General features: G+C 37.4%; 2 protein-coding genes across 2 annotated transcripts in view; one reads left to right on the top strand and one right to left on the bottom strand.

Annotated features, from left to right (window-relative positions):
- Positions 1-1,671: 1,671 nt before the first annotated feature.
- Positions 1,672-12,054, top strand: C4H1orf146 (chromosome 4 C1orf146 homolog). Its single transcript, XM_060773920.2, has 5 exons — positions 1,672-3,838; positions 5,069-5,162; positions 6,466-6,634; positions 10,205-10,283; positions 11,878-12,054. Exons 1-5 carry the CDS (start codon positions 3,770-3,772, stop codon positions 12,001-12,003), a joined length of 537 nt encoding a protein of 178 aa, XP_060629903.1. The 5' UTR covers positions 1,672-3,769; the 3' UTR covers positions 12,004-12,054.
- The window catches only part of GLMN (glomulin, FKBP associated protein), a 34,186-nt gene continuing 24,904 nt past the window's right edge, over positions 10,270-19,551 (bottom strand). The window contains exons 17-19 of the mRNA XM_060773919.2: positions 15,741-15,864; positions 14,042-14,124; positions 10,270-13,890 (exon numbers count right to left, since the gene is read on the bottom strand). Of these exons, the coding sequence (XP_060629902.2) occupies positions 13,804-13,890; positions 14,042-14,124; positions 15,741-15,864 (294 nt within the window). The 3' untranslated portion in view covers positions 10,270-13,803. The remainder of the gene's footprint in view (positions 13,891-14,041; positions 14,125-15,740; positions 15,865-19,551) is intronic.

The raw sequence follows: 19,551 nt of genomic DNA, 5'->3' as shown, positions 1-19,551 counted from the left end.
GGTCAAGCCCAAAGATACAATACAGAAAAATAAAATACAAAACAACAGAAAAAATTACATCCAAGCAAAGTACATAAAGTCACAAAATAAAATAAATGGAGCAAAATCTATATAAATAAAAATGCAATGTTCGTTTGTGGGATTAACAGAACTCAAAAACCACTGGACGAATTGACACCAAATTTGGACACAAGACACCTAACAACCCAATGTATGTCCTTCACTCAAAAAAATTGATTTTTGTCATTTGGGAGTTGTAGTTGCTGGGATTTATAGTTCACCTACAATCAAAGAGCATTCTTAATCCCACCAAGGATGGAATTGAACCAAACTTGGCACACAATTCTCCCATGACCAACAGAAAAGAATGGAAGAATTTGGTGGGTACTGTCCTTTGGTTTTGGAGTTGTAGTTCACCTACATTCAGAGACCACTGTGGACTCAAACAATGATAGATCTGGACCAAGCTCTACACGAATACTCAATATGCCCAAATGTGAACACTGGTAGAGTTTTGGGGAAAATAGAATCTTGACATTTGGGAGTTGTAGTTGCTGGGATTTGTAGTTCACCTACAATCACAGAGCATTCTGAATCCCACTGATAGAATTGGGCCAAACCTCCCACACAGAACCCCCATGTGGGCCACAGCAACGCGTGGTAGGGGACAGCTAGTAACATAATAACAGTCAAGCAGATAGGGTGGGCCGAATGATAAAACCCTGGGTGAGATAGGAATATAAAAAGTGTATTTGTGAAGGAGGAGCCCAAGAAGGAGGAACAGGATTTGATTGAAGGGAGCTATGTCAGTTAAAGTGGTGTCAAAGCGCTATAATTTTGAAGTGTGAATGAGAGGCTAGTCTGAACCACAAACTGATACAAACCACACCAATGTTACTTTACAAAGCATTGTTGTCTTTTCATGTTTTCTTGTGTTGTGACCGAAATGTGACAGCCTCCATTGAGTTATCATATAACCCAGGCAAAAAATCCCACAATTCCTGCTTTGAACTGGATTATCTGAGTCCACACTGCCACATATTCCAGTTCAAAGCAGATAATGTGGTGTTTTATTCGGCTGTGTGGAAGAGGCCTTGGCTTCTAAGGAGCACTGAGGCTTAAAGGTAACACAAGTCTTTTCAGAATGAGACCAAAAAGCTTTCTTCCATCAGTATTAGTTGGGCATCTGTTAGCACAGCAGTCGGGAGAAGACTGACTGAGGCGTGACCTCAGCTCTCGAGGAAATGGAAAGAGGCTGTGATAAATGGAAAGAGGAGTAAATAGATTAGGAAAGTCTCTCTCGGCATCTTTAGCCATCCTTAAGGTCAAAACCGGTATATGCAAAACCATACTGAGATAAATTAGAAAACCATCCTTGCCTTTACATTCATAATAACTGGAGTTAATTAGAAATCTCACATTGTGAGTGTACTATATTGAGCTCAAGAGAGTGGGGTTTTGTCACTGTTTTTGTCACCCTGTCTGTGAAACGTGCCACTTTTTTTCCTGACAGGCCTTGGCAGGAGCAACCTGCTAAATTTTTACCTGTCAGGTTGCTGTCGTAACTTTAAAAAAAGATGGAAACATGACATTTTCCCACTTTTTTTTCAAGACATTCAAGGTGGTGGCATATGTGGCCTCCCACACACTTGAGAAATAACAACTAGGCCCAGTTAACTTAATGGCACACTTTTCACCTTTGCTGAAAAAATGGATAGGCTTCGCCTTGAACCACAGGCCCTAGGTCAACAGTATTATAGATGTGGTGTTAAACATCCTTTAATCTGCATCATTGTAGTACATATTCTTTATGCAGGACATGACTCACTTGGGCGATTGTGTAATATCTTGAATTTCTACAGTAGTCTCCAGATGTTTCTTAGTCTCGATCCATAGCTGGTTTGCAAAGTTTGTGAAGCAAAGATGACTGAGAGTTTATGTTAATAAAGCAATATAAATATTATAATATTTTCCCCAGGTGAACACTATAATAATCTATATAAATAAAAATGTAATGTTCGTTTGTGGGATTAACATAACTCAAAACCCACTGGACAAATTGCCATAAAATTTGGCCACAAGACACCTACTAACCCAAGGAGTGACCATCACTCAAAAATGGATTTTGTCATTTGGGAGTTGTAATTGAAGCGCTCACCATGGCAGTCCCTATAACCATACCCAAATGGAGGCTAGAAACAAATAGAGGCAGTTAACACTAATCACATTAACATAGAATTCCAGTACTCTATCAGGAAAGTAAAGCCAACGGGTCATAACTGCTTATTTTAGACCAAGGCATGCTCTCTCTAGCTACTTTGCATTAGAAAAGGGATACCCAGAGTTTCAAAGTAATCAGAGAAACGACTCATTATTTTTAATTGATTCAATATTGGCAACAATTGAAACATAAGAGAGAATTGTAATGTATGAGATGTAAGAGATCACTTAGTAACCTATTTAACATACTAAAACTTTCTCTACAACCCACAAACGTTCTTGTTTCCACCAAATTATCACAATTTCATCACAATGCCCATTAACCTCATTTGAAAAGCTTTTCACAGCAGATGGCCCATTAGAAAAAGACACTACAGCAAACACATACATGTCCCTAATTCATCAAACATATGGTGACAAATGCATTATCCAATCAATGTGGCAGTCTGATCCGAAATTAAATATTCCAGATTCTGATTGAAACTGCATCTAGCCATCCTCATAGTCCAGTGTTTCCTGTTAGTCTTTTATTTCCCTTTGTTTGTTGATGTTTGCTCCCTTATTTTGTTATTTACTGGACTGTGTTTAAGCATATACATAAATTCTGTAAATGTCCAATATGCTATTACCACATGTACACAAGCTAACAAAAGGTTCAATCTATATACATAATAAAAGTGAAAATATGTATGTGTGGCTGGGATGCGCACTTACACAGACAAGCCCCCGCCTCCACAAACAACTATAGCTCCCACTGTTCAGAAGACACCAATGGCCCTCCCTCCAATGACATTGCAAGTTATAGTGAGCATCATGAACATGTACAAGAGTCCTGCCTATGTCCTCGGCTCTGGAACTCTACCTAACGAGATCAGACTGGCACCTATTCAGTGAGAAAGGGCATATTTCCAAAATGCAGTCCTTGTTTTGTTCAATAGCATAGACAGTGTTTGTTTGTTTATTTATTTATTTATCGCACTTCTACCCCGCTCTTCTCAACCGCCGAGGGGGGACTCAGGGTTGACTGTGTACGCAGGTAAAATGACCTGCCGGAAGAGATGGGCTTTCAGTTGTGTCTTAAATTTTGACAGTTAATTTAGTTATCAGATCTCTTCCAGCAGGTAATTTCACAGTCTTGGAACAGCCAACTGAAAGGTCCTCTGAGTGACAGTTGCCAGCATGGAAAAATGAATAGTTCTGAAGAATTAAACATAAAATAAAGCTGGAAAAAAGCCAAACGTCATACACTTCTAGTCACAAGCAAGTCCCACTGTGTTCAGAGGGTCTTATTCACTGAAAAAAGTGCAAAGAACTGCAAAGGAACAAGAACTGCAGTCTAAAGTAGTTCTGATCTATTGTACTCTATATCTTTTCTTATTCCTCTTCCAACATTGTTCTAGTAATTTAAAAAAGACTTGCCATATTAGTGGTGTTTATAATATATGAACTATGTTTCTATTATTTTCCTCTCACAGTAGGTAGTCTTTCTGTAAGTGTTCGAAGACTGTAGCTAGGACTATAACACAGAAAAGTCGGCAACTGTGCCAAAATGACTGAAAGCAGTAGTCAAGAAAAGATGAGGTGGATTACAACAGTAATTGTGAGCTCTTCTCTTCAGGTACTGTGAATTTTCCCTATGACTGTAATAGGTATTCTAACTGGGTCACCACTTGTTAAAAACGATTTGGTGTTGGGACACTGAAAATAAATAGAGATTCTCCACTCAAACCAGCTAACTTGCTGCTTTTTCTGTAACCACCGAATATAGAAGATTTCTGATTCCCAGCCAACATCACACTGCCTACTTACACTTCCCTCCAACACTCATAGGGCTATCTACTCACCCTGGGCATCAAAATACCAACTTCTAGCAGCACAGGAGAAGTGACCATGGCCACTACGGCTTGAATGTGAGCTTCCAGAAGTACCTGCTTGGAAGCTCTTGGAAACAGTCTGCTGCTCTTGAACTAATCTTAAATAACAAATTAATAATAATTAAGTATTTTTTTCGATAAGGAAAGTATACCTAAGTTACATTGAAGTTTTAACTTAAACTCTGTCCTTTTGTAATGCAAGTGTAATTTTTAGGGGACCTCATTAGGTGATGGAGGAGCAATGTCACATGGTTCAGGCTCTAGCTCTACTGTACCTTATTTGTTGCTACGTGCTATCATGGGTTTTGAGGTGACAGTGAGGAAGATTGGAAAAGAGACTGAAGCCTGTAATATTATGCTGCTACTGCTTCTTTTTAAAGGTGTTATTTACTTTGGAGAAATTGGAAAGTAAAGTATTTTTAAAAAATTGTCCTGTAATAGAGACTACTCTATTATTATTATTATTATTATTATTATTATTATTATTATTATTACCTCACCTTATCTCTCCCGAAGGAGACTCAAAGCGGCTTACCATAAAAGCATTAGCATACAATTTAAAATATACCAATATGCATACATTAAAACAGGATTAAATATAAACAGTATTTTAAAATTCCCAGTTAAAAACCATTCAAACATATTCAAAGTTAAAAACCACAGCAATTCCTAACTAATCATTTTGATAATGTAAATGTTAAAGCTCTAAATTAAACTGTGTACCGGTCAGCTGTCTTGGACTTCAATTCCCATGCTCCTTCACCATTAGCCATTCTTGCCAATATGAAGTGAATTATAACATAAAGTAGCACATAATTGGATCAAGATGGATTTAAATATTGCTAATGACTATGTAAATATTACATATTATGCAAACAGTTTCTAATAGCTTTGTCACTGTGAGGTAACCTGTTTTAATAATGGCAAACAGAATGATAAACTTGTTTAACAATGTGTTTTAACCACTCACTTAGGGTCATGAAATTTCCATGTCACTTCAAAACCAGAAGCACAGGATTCGTTATTCAGATTCAGTGGAAGATGGCTCCATTATTTTTTCTCTTTCTGGTACAGTATTTAAAAAAATGGCCAAGCAAGATAAGTGTTTGGTGCCACCATGTGGGCTTAAGTAACCTCGTGGGCCTGGCTGCATGGCATCTGGCCCACAGGGTTACTTTAGCCCACATGGCAGCACCAAATCTTGTTGGTGATATATGTAGGCTTGACCTCCCATTGTACCAAGATATGTACTTTTTCAGTTGTTAAAGAAGGAGTTACCCAATGTCTCCATGCACAACACCCATTTCCCCCACTTAATCACAGCTTGATGGTATCAGAGGACACCTCAATGATCCTTCAATGGCTGTGAAGACCTCCCATGCACCATGTTGTCCTCCTGAGCCAGGATGGTGATAGGTGTTCTGTTTTCGAGAACATCGCTCTGCCACATACTTCAACTGTGCTTCCACTGTGATTGCTTTGCAGTGCACATTGACAGCACTGGGGGTATTCCAGTGCTGTCAATGTGCATTGCAAAGCAATCACAGTGGAAACACAGTTGAAGTATGTGGCAGAGAGTTGTGGTCTCCCAGTACTTGATCAGGGGCATGGCCTTCAACTACTGGCATGAAGCTTACAACAAAGTAAAAGTGAAAATAAAAAAAAAACCTTTGCTCTTTTGCATCATCTATAAACATAAGTTAGTCTATTGTTCCAACTTGCAAAACCACCTTTTAGTATTCTTTGCCTAAGAAAACACTATGAAGTTCATGGGATTGCCTAAATTGACAGGTGACTTGGACGGACACACACGTCTGGGTTGATTAAATATGTCATATAATATACATTTCAACAGAACCCTTACTTTCCACATAATGGATGGCATACTTGTCTCAGATCTGACACAGGTCCTTTGCCATTTCTTATCACCAAGATATTGTAATGCTTGCTATCATCAAGCTAGAGAACTATGCTCATACTCATTGTTGAAATACAGTTCTGTTTTATTTATTTATGACATTTATATCCCGCCCTTCTCACCCTGAAGGGGACTCTAAATATGCATGAGCTGATATGAATAACAGAAGTTCACATTAATGAGTAAGTTAGGGTACATTTATGCTAGGAGAGGTGGATTGCAAACTGTGTTCAGTTTTAATACGGGATTTCAAGTTGCTAGCTTTACAAACTTTGTGGCATAGCAACAGGACCTGCTACTTTACTGGTCAGGCTAATGCTGCTGCCTCATGCTGTAAATTTGGTACTGTGGAAGGCAACCAATGGATAGTCATGTAACTTGTTATTTTGATTATGTATTTTAAAAAAATAAACGGTTGAGACTTTCTTAATAAACTAACGTCCTTTCCCCCAGGTGTTGCATTTTTGTTGGCTGATACTCAAAGTTTGTTCGTCACAGAGAGACAAGGTTTCTTTGAAAGAATAAAGAAGTTCATGAGCATTCATAGGAATGGATTTTTGCTATTGTCAGCTGCCCTTCATGGACCAAAGGAGTGGGATGTGATGTTCAAAGTTCAACAGAGGTAGGAAATAAATAAATCATCAATAGTTTTATTTCCAAAAGAAACTGGGTACAGAAACTTGTCCAGTCATCTAAATCATAAACAAAATTTATTTTTTAAAGCTCAGAGAACAGTTTAGATAAGCGATAACCTTGCCTTGTTATTTCTAAGAAAACGATCCCTCAGTCAATGTGATGCAAGTTGTAGCCATTTTGACAATATGGTACAACCCTTGTATCAGTGGAACCAATATATCTGGTTTCATTATCATATTTCACTAATTCACTTAGGGGCTCTTGTACAACCTATACCCGCTACTCCAGTGGGTCTCAACCTGTGGGTCCCCAGTTGTTTTGGCCCACAACTCTCAGAAATCCCAGCGAGTTTACCAGCTGTTAGGAGTTGAAGGCCAAAACATCTGGGAGAACCACTGCACTCAATTCCCCCATAATTTGTCCCATTAAAAATAATAGGTTTTGTTATTATCCACAGTTTTACGCAACTACTTAATCCAGGAACATATCCCCATGAATACAGGGGTCATACTGTACTGGGAATTATAGAAATGTAACAAATTTGCTGTTCCTAAGTGCAATGTAATACAGTTTAATCTTCACTTTTAAAGAATTACTATGCGATTTAGAGCCCTCTAATAAAATAGTTTTAGAAATAAATCCTCTTGATTTCAATAAGACGTGTCCCTATGACTGCAGCAAATAGGATCTATGATTTAAAAAATCAGTCTTGTGCTCCTAAGGGGCCAACCACATAGAGAAGGCAAGTGGAACTCCTTTGTTTCCAGGGGCCAGATTCTCTGAGACTAAAAAGAATGAACTAGACATGTCAAAGAGTGACACGCCGCCCCTTCAAGCTCTGCTTTTTCCTTGATGCTTACTTCAGGCCAGGAAAAAGAAGCATATCCCACTAAAAAGTGATCACAATGGGTAGCACCACATCTGAACCCAGAGAGATGTTACGAATATTAGCAAGGTGCAACATATCCCAATAGTATAACAGGTTGGTTAAATCAGCTTTACATTTTCATTCAAAGGGTCAAAATAACATTGTATACTGTTACCTGGGACTACCTTTGCATGACAATTGTATTGACACACAAATGGAATGGCCTTAGACCTTGAACTCTGGATGGAGTGTTGTTAACTTGGGAAGTATATTTTAATCATATCTAATATGTTGGAATTTTAAACTATTTTTGGTGAATTTGTTGTTTTGAGACACTGTATATGTGCCATTGTAAGTCGCCTTGAGTTAGAGAAAGGCGGAGTATAAATATGGCAAATAAATAAGTACATTTAAGGCTTCACAAAATCAAAGATTTGGTCTATTATTTCCTTATTTTAGGGCACTTATAATTGACATTTCAGCAGTAGGAAGATTACAAAGATGCAAAGACAGAGAGAGAAGCACAGCATACAGTGAATGAATATGAACACTTGTAATTAGACACAGTTGAGAAAGTAATGAGAGTGATTGTATTACATAGGAGAAATTCCAAGGGAGAATAAGAAGGATCCAAAATATACAACTGCATAGAGTAATACTTGCACAAAGTAATATAATGTGTAGATCGCTGTGCCTATTTATTTTCTGGCACTGATAAATGGAAGGTGTGAAGCAGGGGTTCTCAAACTTTTTAGGCAGAGGGCCAGGTCACAGTCCCTCAGACTGTTGGGAGACCGTTTGAAAAAAACCAAACAAACATACACGAATTCCTACACATACTGCATATTTTATTTGCAGTGCAAAAAATGAAAGAGCAATGCAATATTCAAAACGAAGAACAATTTTAACCAACATAAACTTACCAGGATCTCAATGGGAAGTGTGGGTCTGCTTTTGGTTGATGAGATAGTCAAGTGAATTAGGATTGTTGTCGTTGTGCGCCTTCAAGTCTTTTCAAACTTAAGGTGATCCTTCGTCTTATGTGTAGGGTGGGAGCCAAGTAAATGACCTTGGAGGGCTGCATCCGGCGTGCGGGCCTTAGTTTGGGGATCCCTGGCCTACAGTATACTCTTACATGAGCAACGATAGGTGTCAAGTTCAGGCATCAATCAAAATAGTTGGAGCATTGACACAGGATAAGAATGTATGAGTCTGTGTATTGTGTGGTGCTGTGGCCCAGCTATTGCAATCTATATTTTTGGAAGCCAAGATTCATGTCTCTATAAATGTTTTAGAAATGGGCTGCCACTGAAAATGATATGAAATTGATCTCTAGTTTAATCCCTAAGAGTCTACAGTACTTTGGATGAGATATTCAAAATCATATATGACCATAGTTTCAAGTGACAGATTCAAAAGCACAAAATCTAAATCAACTTTCTTACATAGCAGGCTCAATGTTTTTGGATTAGTGGAATGATTTGAGAATAATTGTCCAGCACTTGTTAGACTACATGATTGCAAACAATAAACACCACCCAGTTCCAATTTCTTATGAGATATTTTCATATGTTCCCTTGTAAAGTGGGTAAAATAAATACGAGTTTAATATTTTGTTGAGATGAATATCAGAAAACATGTATACAGCTCATACGTTCCAATGGCAAGGTAGATATTGGAAGCAGACTTATTTTCCTCTCTGCATCAAAGGAGCAACTGTGGTAATGGAATGTTTGATTTCCAGAAAGCTGAAGCTAAAACCAATTTAGGTTAAAGTCCCTGGCCAACTGGCAGTTGCTACAAAATGACAGACTATGAGAGGGAACATAAGCGGCTACTGCTTATGCAGTGAAGTGCTTTGTCAAATCTAATGAAAAGTTTCTCAGTCTCTTATTTCCTGTTCTGCATCTCTATTTTAAAATGTATAGTTTCGGTCAATGAGATACCTAGGGTGAAAGCACATATTGTTTTGAATGTATCATCACACTTAATGGTGTGTCCCTTCCACCAAAAACAGTGTGATGAGGCCAAAAAGTCATCATGATTCTAGGACACGCCAACAGAAGTATAGTGTACTATTCTAGTCTTATTTGGTCAGACCTAGCTTGATTTCACTTTGAAATATCCAAATACGGTAAGCACTGTTCCGTATGAAAGAGAATTTGTTGTTTAGCTTTTAGACAACTGTATCCTTGCTAACAGAGTAAGCTATAGTGAAATTTCAAAGGGAGAATCTTTTCTGCATAGATGAAGATGGGTCATCTTGCTGCCCTGAACTGTTTTGAAGTGTCAAAAAATCTTTTTTTAAAACAGCTAGGAATATACTGCAACTAGGGACAATAAAGTTATCAATCTAAAGTCTCCTCTGTTTTGTTTTATTCTTCCACACTGCATCAAGTTGATTACAAGGCATATGGCAAAGATGGGGAACAGTGTTTTTAGCTCCCAACTCCCATCACCCTTAGACAGCTGTGGCAATAGTGAGGGATGCAGTTGGAGTTCAGCAACTTCTGGAAGGCCAGAGGTAGTAATCCAATTCTAGTGACATAGAAATGTCAGGCTTTGTAAAATTCAAATACGCAGCAGTCAGATTATAATGATGTTAGCATATTACTATTTGAGATCGCAGTGTAAAATTATAAATATGGTTTCTAGCATGACTGAAATTGAGGAATTTCGGTGCTTTAGGTTCTTAGGCAGTAATTTACGGATAATCCCAGTCCACAATACTGCTGAAGCCGTCAAACTCATGCTGACTATAGCAAAGGTGAGTAAAATAATTTATTTTATTATCAAATTATTAGTACAAAATAGCTCTCTGCCTATGTTAACACTTCAACATAAAGGCTTCCACACATGTAACATTTCTTTGAAAATGTCTTGTCCATTACTATCCAGATAGCACCTAATGCTGCTACAGCAGTTTTACAACCATTCATTGTTTACAATACTATAGATATATCTATATATCCTTCAGAAAGAAATGCTATTTCTGCAAGAATATGGTTTTTAAAAGTTCACACACATAAACATATACTTTCATTCTTGTTTTGTGATCTGCATGTCTCATTTTCCATTGTCAACATAGCTAAAAGCAGACTTATGGCCCTGTGGATATTGATAAAGAGTTCAACTCCCATTCACTTTATCAAGAACAGCTAATTGGAGATGGGTTGATGGTAGTTGCCCACACATTTCCTAAAAAGCTAACTGTATTTTAAGCTATGTTTTTATATGGAACAATATATTGATGCCAACAATAATCTTTAGTAAGAAGATAATGGTAGTCACCAGGGTACTCACACTGCCAGCAGTGGAGGTGCATAGCCAGCAGCATAGCAGCAAAGGTAATGTGGCCACAGTAAAAGCAACAATGGCTGTAGGGCATTGATTCCCAATTGTTGACGTTTCAGGTATTTTGGACTTCAACTCTCACAATTCCTAACAGCTGGCAAGCTGGCTGGGATTTCTGGGAGATGAAGTCCAGAACACTTGAAGGACCAAAGGTTGGGAACCACTGCTGTAGGGCAACAACAGAGAAAGACATCTTTCTTCTCCTCAGAAAAGAAAAGGAGGTCAATCTTTCAGCTCCCTATCAGCTGTCATACTTCTTGGCTTGCTGTCCACCACTTAAGAAAGTGGCTATGTCAGCATAACCATTATTCTGGTTTAGGTTATCAAAAGGCTCTTAGCCATTAGCAAGTCCATTCTGAGCAGCATCTATTCCATTTTCAATCTGTGTGTGTCTGTGTGCCAATGCTTTCTAGATCTGGGTATTTAGATATTTAGAATAGACTTTGTTTTTCAACCAGAAACCCTTTCATAGAGAATTCTGTTGCATATCTCAACAGGTTGGGCTAGAGGTCGCCACTATAGGAATAGCATGAGGTTTTTTTAATTCCATGGGAGAAGGATAAACATGTTATAAAATTAGAATACAGCAAGCCCCCAACGTTTTCCTGGGGGTTAGGGGCACAGGAACCTTGTGACAGTGGAAAAGCCATTAATCTTTTTTTTAAACCTGAGAAAGACATTTCTAGGAATGCCTAGCTTCTCTAGCATGACTTTATAGTCACCTACTTGTGGAATTTGACCATAGAGTTGTGCTAGATGTAGCAATTCTTAGAATATAACCAAATCTGTGATTAATCAAATTCACAAACATGGGGGGCCAACTACAGAATAAAGGTCTTAAATCTGATGCATTCTTCAATCTGATCAATTACCCTCAAATGAGTCATTTACAAATCTACTTCCTTAAGTATCATTGTAATGGGAACACTCAGTTTTCAGTTCCTATCTTGTGCTGTCTTCATAAGCCATTAGCTTAACCTTTTCTATTTCTTGCTCTTCATGCAAAGACCACTTCAAAACCACATCTGGACAACATTCGCTACAGAATGCTAATGGCAAAGTCACAAATTGTAGAGCAAAGCCCTGTTTGGAAAATGCTTCATCAACGCCAACTGGATTGTAGTTTAAATTAACACCACTTAAGGTTTTAATCAAAATGTTGACCATGTTTATTTACAAAAATACACTCTCAGTTTGGAATGGAAAACACATTTATACAAAATGCATTCAGAAGGAAAATGTGTGTGATTTGTTTCAACTTTAATTTCCTGCATAACCATAAAAATATTACTGTTCACTGAAGACTGGTTTTCAATTTTCAAAAAATATGAAAGACAAATACTACTTTGGAAAGAAATTGATACTCTAATATCCTTATTCAATATTGTGGGATAAAGATCATTATTAAGACCACAGAAGAACTACCAGTAATTTCAAATGTACAATAACTGTTTACTGAGATGTAGCCATCATTTCCTAAGAATAACTATAGTTGTTGATGTTAATTCTCCTTCCTACAAATGAAAATAAACATTGTTCAAGAGGTATTCTCAATTCAGTGATCTTGATCTCCCAGTGTTGTTATTTGGGGCTGTCTAGAATGGAGATACTTTGGTTTAAACATCTTCAGGAAGGAAAAAAAAATACTTGCAGCTGAAACATGTGTAAAGATTTCCTGAGTAGTTACTTGACATGTGACATTGGTTTCAGTGCATCTACTGCCATGACTCTTGAATAATGAAAGGTTTTAGGCAAATTAGTACATAATAGAACAGTGCCATATACTATGTTATGTTTCACACTTATCACTGTATCTCCCTAAACAGAATAAATTCCTTGTTTCTATACTACAAGTATGGAATATACTCCTTATGACAGCAGATGCACATGCCGATTTCTTGTGTTTTTTCATTCCATCTATTGAGGAAATTCCTGACTGCTCCCTTATTTGTCTTGGGGTTATGATATATAAAAAGCAATAGAACTTTTCAACCATGCTTAATTTTTTGTCTGATGTTCCTTTCTGAAATGCTTAAGGGTTTATAACCAACCATACCTTCAATTTCCACAACCGGTGCATTTTTCTGGTGGTGATAATAAAAAGCGCCAACACAAGGTGTGAACCATTTAATACTGAACTATTCAGGTTCAGCATTAAAAACTGGGATAACCCTTGTAGCTCTTTTATCTGCACTGCAGCTTGAGTCTACAGGATTTGGTCAGACCAACTATTCTGGGAACAGAAGGGCTCTTCACTCATGAAGCTGATGGAAAATCCATCAGAAGGGATCCAATTGAAAAGAAAGGGAGTGAATGGAAGCATTTTTACTCATTCTTCCTTCTCCTGTACTGTTGTCCCATGAAACTACAGAAGGGCCCCACAACCATCTGGAACAGATTTTCAGGGAGCAGATGGGATTAGCAAAGACTACTTCCTCCACTTTCTCTAGTTTGTGTAACAAGAAATCTGAGCCCAGATTAGAATATCTATGTGGACCTTCCAGAAAATTTTCTCACTCCCATTTGTAGTTACATTGATTTCCATGTATTATGCTACATCACACAAAGCTTATTATGCTTTTCACACCTTGGTTATGCATACTCCTGGCAGTTTTGTCTGTGAAAAAAATAGTTCGGATCACTAAAATGCAGTCTGGTTCAGCAAAGTCTGAGTGAGACACACTGTTTGTGTATTTAACAGGTATGCTAAATACAAGTTTAAACCCAAAGGGTTTTTAAATACATTCTATTCCTTGGACTTCTTTTCAGAAGCCTATACATTCACCACTCAGGATATGTAACCTTTACATTTATATTTTTGAATCACAGTGCCAGAAATACATTTTTAAATCACAGTGTCAGAAATAAAATACAGTGCATGATGTGAAAATTTAGAGCAAGGGAGACAAAGTGCTTTATTTGATCCCAGGAATTTAGTAGGAAAAAGTATCTGTGAGTTCTTCGACTCTGGCCAGAATGCTTTCGATTAAATCAAAAGTAACAAGCGCTGAGTGAAGTACCTGAAATATTAGGGGAAAATGTTAATTATACACAAAGCAGTTACCAACGACCCCTCCCCACAACGTATTTCTAAATCAAGTCTTTCACTAAAAGAAACATAAAATCAGTCTTTATATATTTGAACAGTTCCACCAAAACTGAATCACTTACTTGAAGCTCCATTTGAGATGTCAGTTTAGACATCTTTTTCCCGCCTACCGTTATAGATGTAGATGCCGCAGAAGTGGAAGACTCTAACAGGAAAGAATGAAATGATCTGGTAACATTGCTTCCTGTAATTTTAGCAATTTTAGCTGTCATTTTTGAAACTTCATTCTACACCATTTCATCTGCCAGGCCTAGCGGTTCCACAAAGACAATATTGAACGAAATGAATATGTCTCCAAAGGCTAATTATGCTGCCCTGCTACACGAGCCCGAATTTGTCTACATTTTATGGATAGTCATATAGGTGTTCTGGTTTTTCCATGCAGCACTATTCTTGTCTTTGAATGTGTAAACCTGAGGAGACTAAGAATTTTAAGTACACAGTCCCAACATATGTTTTACATGCACGTGAAATATGGGGGAGGGGAGGGAGAGCACATTGTTTCATTCTTCTGTGCCACATTTGAAATCTGCAGCCCAAGCCTACAAGGACTATCCATATATTTCTTAATAATCAAACGACTGTGCCAATTTACATTGCTGGGTGCATGTATAGACCTCTGTTTATACTAAATGCTGTGGCCACAGTGGGTCTGAAGAGCTTCCTTCTGTGATTCATTAAAAATAAACAAAACCTCATTTTTTGGATGAATGCATGAGTTGAATTTACAACAAGCAGCTGCACAATTTTCAGCATCCAATTATTTTTACTTTTGGGTAATAGCAAAGCATTTTAGAACGCAAGCCTTGAAAATACGAAGATAATGGCATAGGCACAAGTGAGGGAGCCCTCAGAATCAGGAAAGAGTTCAAGATTCTGGGATGCTCTTCAATGAATGTAACAAGCATCATCAGTATAAGAGACTAGAAGGATAGAGTGGTCAGAACATCACTCACTTCCTCCGCATAAAGAGCATTTAAAAAACTCTTGAAGAACTATGCTATATATAACAGTGAACCAGTATTTCATGGGGGGTGGGGTGGGATTTAATGCTTGACCTTTCATTTACATTAGAAATCCAATTTTGCATTTCTGTGAGATCCCACTGCACCTGTTAGAAGAGGTAACCCTGCTTCACTTTCACCGCTTTCCTGTGGATATTTTAACAACCTGTGCTGGAGAACTATGATCAATCAGAAATTAGAATTGCATTAGAAAACCTACAAATGCTTAAAGAAATGTTATCTCTAGACATTTCTCGATCCTCCAGCATTGTTCAATTGTCAACTTCTATGGCATAAGTTGACCATAGAGTTGTGCCAGAAAACCAAGAAATTTGCAAAGAGAACATATCAAATTTGCAAAAGTTAAACCTGCAAATATGACAGGCCGACCATATTTTTTTTTGTTCGAAAAAGCCACAATGTCTGATTATTGTGATTTAAAAAGAGATGTTATTGTTTTCAGTGGCCAAGAACCTGCTTTGCAGTAAGGCCTTAGGTTTAGCCTTGATATTTCCATTTGAAGATCTCAGGAAAAATCTTTGGACATAGCAGACAATACTGTGTTGTTGGAAAAGTGGTCTATGACAATTTTATACATCATCCCTGTAATCTGGAGTTTCCCCCCCCCCCCCCAAATATTTTATAGCCCAAACACCTTGTCTAAAATATCGTCATCATAGCATCTTCTATCAACGCATCAGAAAACACATTTGTCAATTCAAATAGTATTAATGAAAATAATGATAATGGATAATACCTCCTTTGTTTTCTCTTCGGTGTTTTATTTCTGCTTTATAGTGTTGTTTTGATAGAAAAAGCGCAGTATATAAGGGCTTCAGGAATGTCTGTTGAATGTTGTGAAGTTCTTTCCACACAAAGGTCTCATGAAAAAGAAAGAAAAAATCAAATCTGTACTGTAGCAGTCTGTAACTGCAAACAAACCCCCCAGCCTGAATTGCATAATCTGTTGCTTTTAAGGAAGGAAAGTAGTTTAGATCCTGTAATTCTAAGCAACATTTTAATTTGTTGGATCCCTGCAGCCCTTCCAGCCATTGTAATGTAGCATTTGCCTTATTTATAAATATGTTTCCAGCTAGACCACAACTGGAAACTCACCAAGCTTTTGTTGGGCCACTAAGCCTAAACAACACAGTACAATCTAAAAAAACTCTGCTGTTCCATTATAGAAGTTGCAGAAATGGTATCTTTAGGTTAGCTTTCTTTACTGCTTTTTATTAAGTCAGAAGCTAATTGAAAATATACTGCAAGTCGCTTCTGGTGTAAGAGAATCTACTGTCTGCAAAGATGTTGCCCAGGGGACGCCTGGATGTGTTACCATCCTGTGGGAGGCTTCTCTCATGTCCCCGCATGGAAGCTGGGGCTGACAGACGAGAATTCACCGTCTTGCAGATTTGAACCGGTGACCTTTAATCTTCAGGCCAGCAGTTCAGCCAGCACAAGGGTTTCACCCACTGCACCACTGTGGCTCCCTTTACTGCTCCCTTTACTGCTGAGGTTAAACAAATGGTAGTTACTTTTCATTTGTAACACTTTAAATCTTTCATTATTACTCTTGAAACAGTCTATCAATTGGAAGCACTAATCTAGGATTGTACACAGATTACCCTCCCAATAATTCAGAACAAGTCTGTACTTGGAATCTTCTCTGCTGCATTCCTTTCTATCACATTCACACAGTATCAAATGCCAATTGCAGCCCTGCTCTGAAGACACAGCAAATGTTGGGATATGATCCATTAGCAAAAAGGCTGAAGAATATAAGCAAAGGTTTTAAAGTGTGTATGTTCTGAAGTTAAAACACATCTATTGACATATTAGTTCTCTATTATGACCTTTTTGTTTGTATGGATTATAGAGCAGTTAAAGATACAGCCATCAAAAGAGACCAGTTTCTGTCTCATTTATTAACCCACCATTTCTGGGTTAATTAAATTCATGCATCTATACCAGTGATTCCCAACCTTTGGGCCTCCAGATGTTTTGGACTTCAATTCCCAGAAATCCCAGCCAGCTTACCTGCTGTTAGGAACTGTAGGAGCTGAAGTCCAAAACACCTGGAGGCCCAAAGTGTGGGAACCACTGGTCTACACTGACATGGGCATTGCTGGTGCTCTGGAGATTAGTGTTGTTCTCAGAACTGGAGCAGCCAGAAAACCAAAGTTGCACTCACTTTTCAAAGCTTAATGAACCTTTGATAAACAGTGTATGCTGAGAGAGGAAATAACATGATTCCAAGCCTATTAAAATTGTAAAAATAATTTGCTTCCTTGACCATCTCAACTCATTTATCTATCAAAATGCAGCAGCTGGATCAATCACATACAAAACTGATTGGATCAATCACAATACTTTAAAAATGCAGCTACTGCCACTGACTGTTAAATTGCAAAGACATTGTTAATATTGCATGTTGCATAAGGTCTGATGGTAAGGAGCAAGAAATGGACTTGCTAATATATCTGTATTGTTCTGCCCTCATTAAGGCCATTTTACGTCAAGTAAAATATAACCATTTCTTTAGCAAGGTTGGGTGGTGGACAATCATTGAAATCCAAATTTTCACTGACAAGTTACAACACCTAAGCCTCAACAGATCAAATATATGAGAAAGTGATGGAATCTGTGAAGTTGCCTTCAAACAAACCACTATCAGGAGTGAGATAAAATGTATTTTACAGCGAGTCAGCTGTCGTTATAATTTTTATAAGTGACTTACTAAGCTAGAGCTCAAAGGTTAGCATTTTTCCTCATCCCTCTCTTTCAGGCCCTTTGTTTTAGGGATTTAAGAAGTTTCAAAGTACTGTAACGACCTTACAGATGCTCCTGTGATTGCTGTATGAACAAAATTTTGCTGCTCCTCTTTGCTCAAATCCTCCCACAGACACTATGCATCCATCTGAAGCATGCCATGTTATTCCAACCTCAAACATCAGAAAAATGACAGCAGTTAATGAAGTGGATACTAATTATTTCCATGAACGAACACACCTAGGTTACCCAGATTTTTGAATCTGTTGTGTATGCACGAGCTCTCAAGCATGCCCTACAGCATAAACTAGTCTGCATGGCAGCACCTCACTATTTATTGAGTCAAAAGAGATCCCAGAAAGTTTGGTTAAAAGCTTGGGACTGTAGAGTGGCTTACACATCACTGTATTATTATCTAAACTACACGTATTCTGATACCATCGCTCTGGCAGTCTCTAGTGTTGTAACACCATCCTTTCCAAGGATGGCAGGAAATTCACACATAAAAACTCACAAATCACTGGGAGTGTGCCAAGGTCAGGTAATTACATCTATATTTGCAGCAAGGTACACTTTTAAATAAAATTGTAATGGTTCACTTCCAAACCGATTGAAAAGCCTGGTTTTTGCTATGAATTTTATTAACTAAATTACATTGTATTTATTAAGATTCATAATTTTATTTACAAAAGTTAACTAAAGTTCAGGAAGACAGGATATAGAAATAACCTAAAATTGGGCACTCTAGATTGTATTAAAATCAATAAAATTTACTAAATCCTTCTGTACATTTACCATATGTACTCAAATATAAGCCGAGTTTTTCAGCCCTTTTTTAGCCTGAAAAGGCCCCCCTTGGCTTATACTCGAGTCAAGGTCAACTTTTTCCCATTTCCAGTCTTTCTTTCCCACTCCCTTCCCAAGCCAGTCTTTCCCACTTTTCCTTATTCATGTACACACAGCATTTTCCCCAAAATGTATACCATAGTTAAAATAAACTATCGTGATTACTGGATTATTATTGTTGTTGTTACATTTATTATTTTACTCTGTTATTACATTTATTATTTTAGTCTATTTATTATTGCGATTGTTACATTTATTATTTTACTATATTTATTATTATTACATTTATTTTACTCCATTATCATTATTATTATTATTATTGCATTTATTATTTTGCTCTATCATTGATATTATTACATTTATTATCTTTATTATTATTGGATGGATATGTAAACACATTGAAGAAGGTTAGCAGAATGATTTAATCAGAGCTGGACAATCTTATCTTAAATTACAGTTTATGTAAATACTCAAAAACATTTAATGTACTGATGGTTCAATTAATGTAATTTTATAGGGATCTATTTTTATTTTTGAAATGTACTAGTAGCTGCTGTAATTTCCACCTTCGGCTTATACACAAGTCAGTAGGTTTTCCCACTTTTTGTGGTAAAATTAGGTGCTTCAGCTTATATTCAGGTCAGGTTATACTCGAGTATATATGGGTACATTTCAGAGATTTCAGAAGCCGGATCATTCCTAATTCCTAAAATGCTTACGTGGGAGAAAATGCCATTAAAAATAATAAGTTTTACTTTTGAATAAACGACGGTAGGATGCAGCTGCAAGACTGCACTTCAGCTGATAAATTACATTTTCAAATTAAGTTTTATTCTCAATAACAAATGCCTAATAAACAGTGGCTAAAAATAGTTAACCTGTATTAATTACATAAGTTGTCTATTTGTGTCAAGCAATGGACAGGGAAAGCAGGTTAGGGAGATAAGCCTGTA

Source organism: Anolis sagrei, chromosome 4 (genome assembly GCF_037176765.1).
Source record: "Anolis sagrei isolate rAnoSag1 chromosome 4, rAnoSag1.mat, whole genome shotgun sequence".
NCBI classification, from domain to species: domain Eukaryota; kingdom Metazoa; phylum Chordata; class Lepidosauria; order Squamata; family Dactyloidae; genus Anolis; species Anolis sagrei.
This window is presented reverse-complemented; position numbering and strand designations above follow the sequence as displayed.

Excerpts from the sequence above, each read along its gene's own strand:
- C4H1orf146 (XM_060773920.2), top strand. The coding sequence starts at position 3,770 with ATGACTGAAAGCAGTAGTCAAGAAAAGATGAGGTGGATTACAACAGTA. Across the intron at positions 6,635-10,204 it reads ATGTTCAAAGTTCAACAGAG|GTTCTTAGGCAGTAATTTAC; the intron begins GTAGGAAATAAA and ends TCGGTGCTTTAG. Across the intron at positions 10,284-11,877 it reads TCATGCTGACTATAGCAAAG|ACCACTTCAAAACCACATCT; the intron begins GTGAGTAAAATA and ends CTTCATGCAAAG.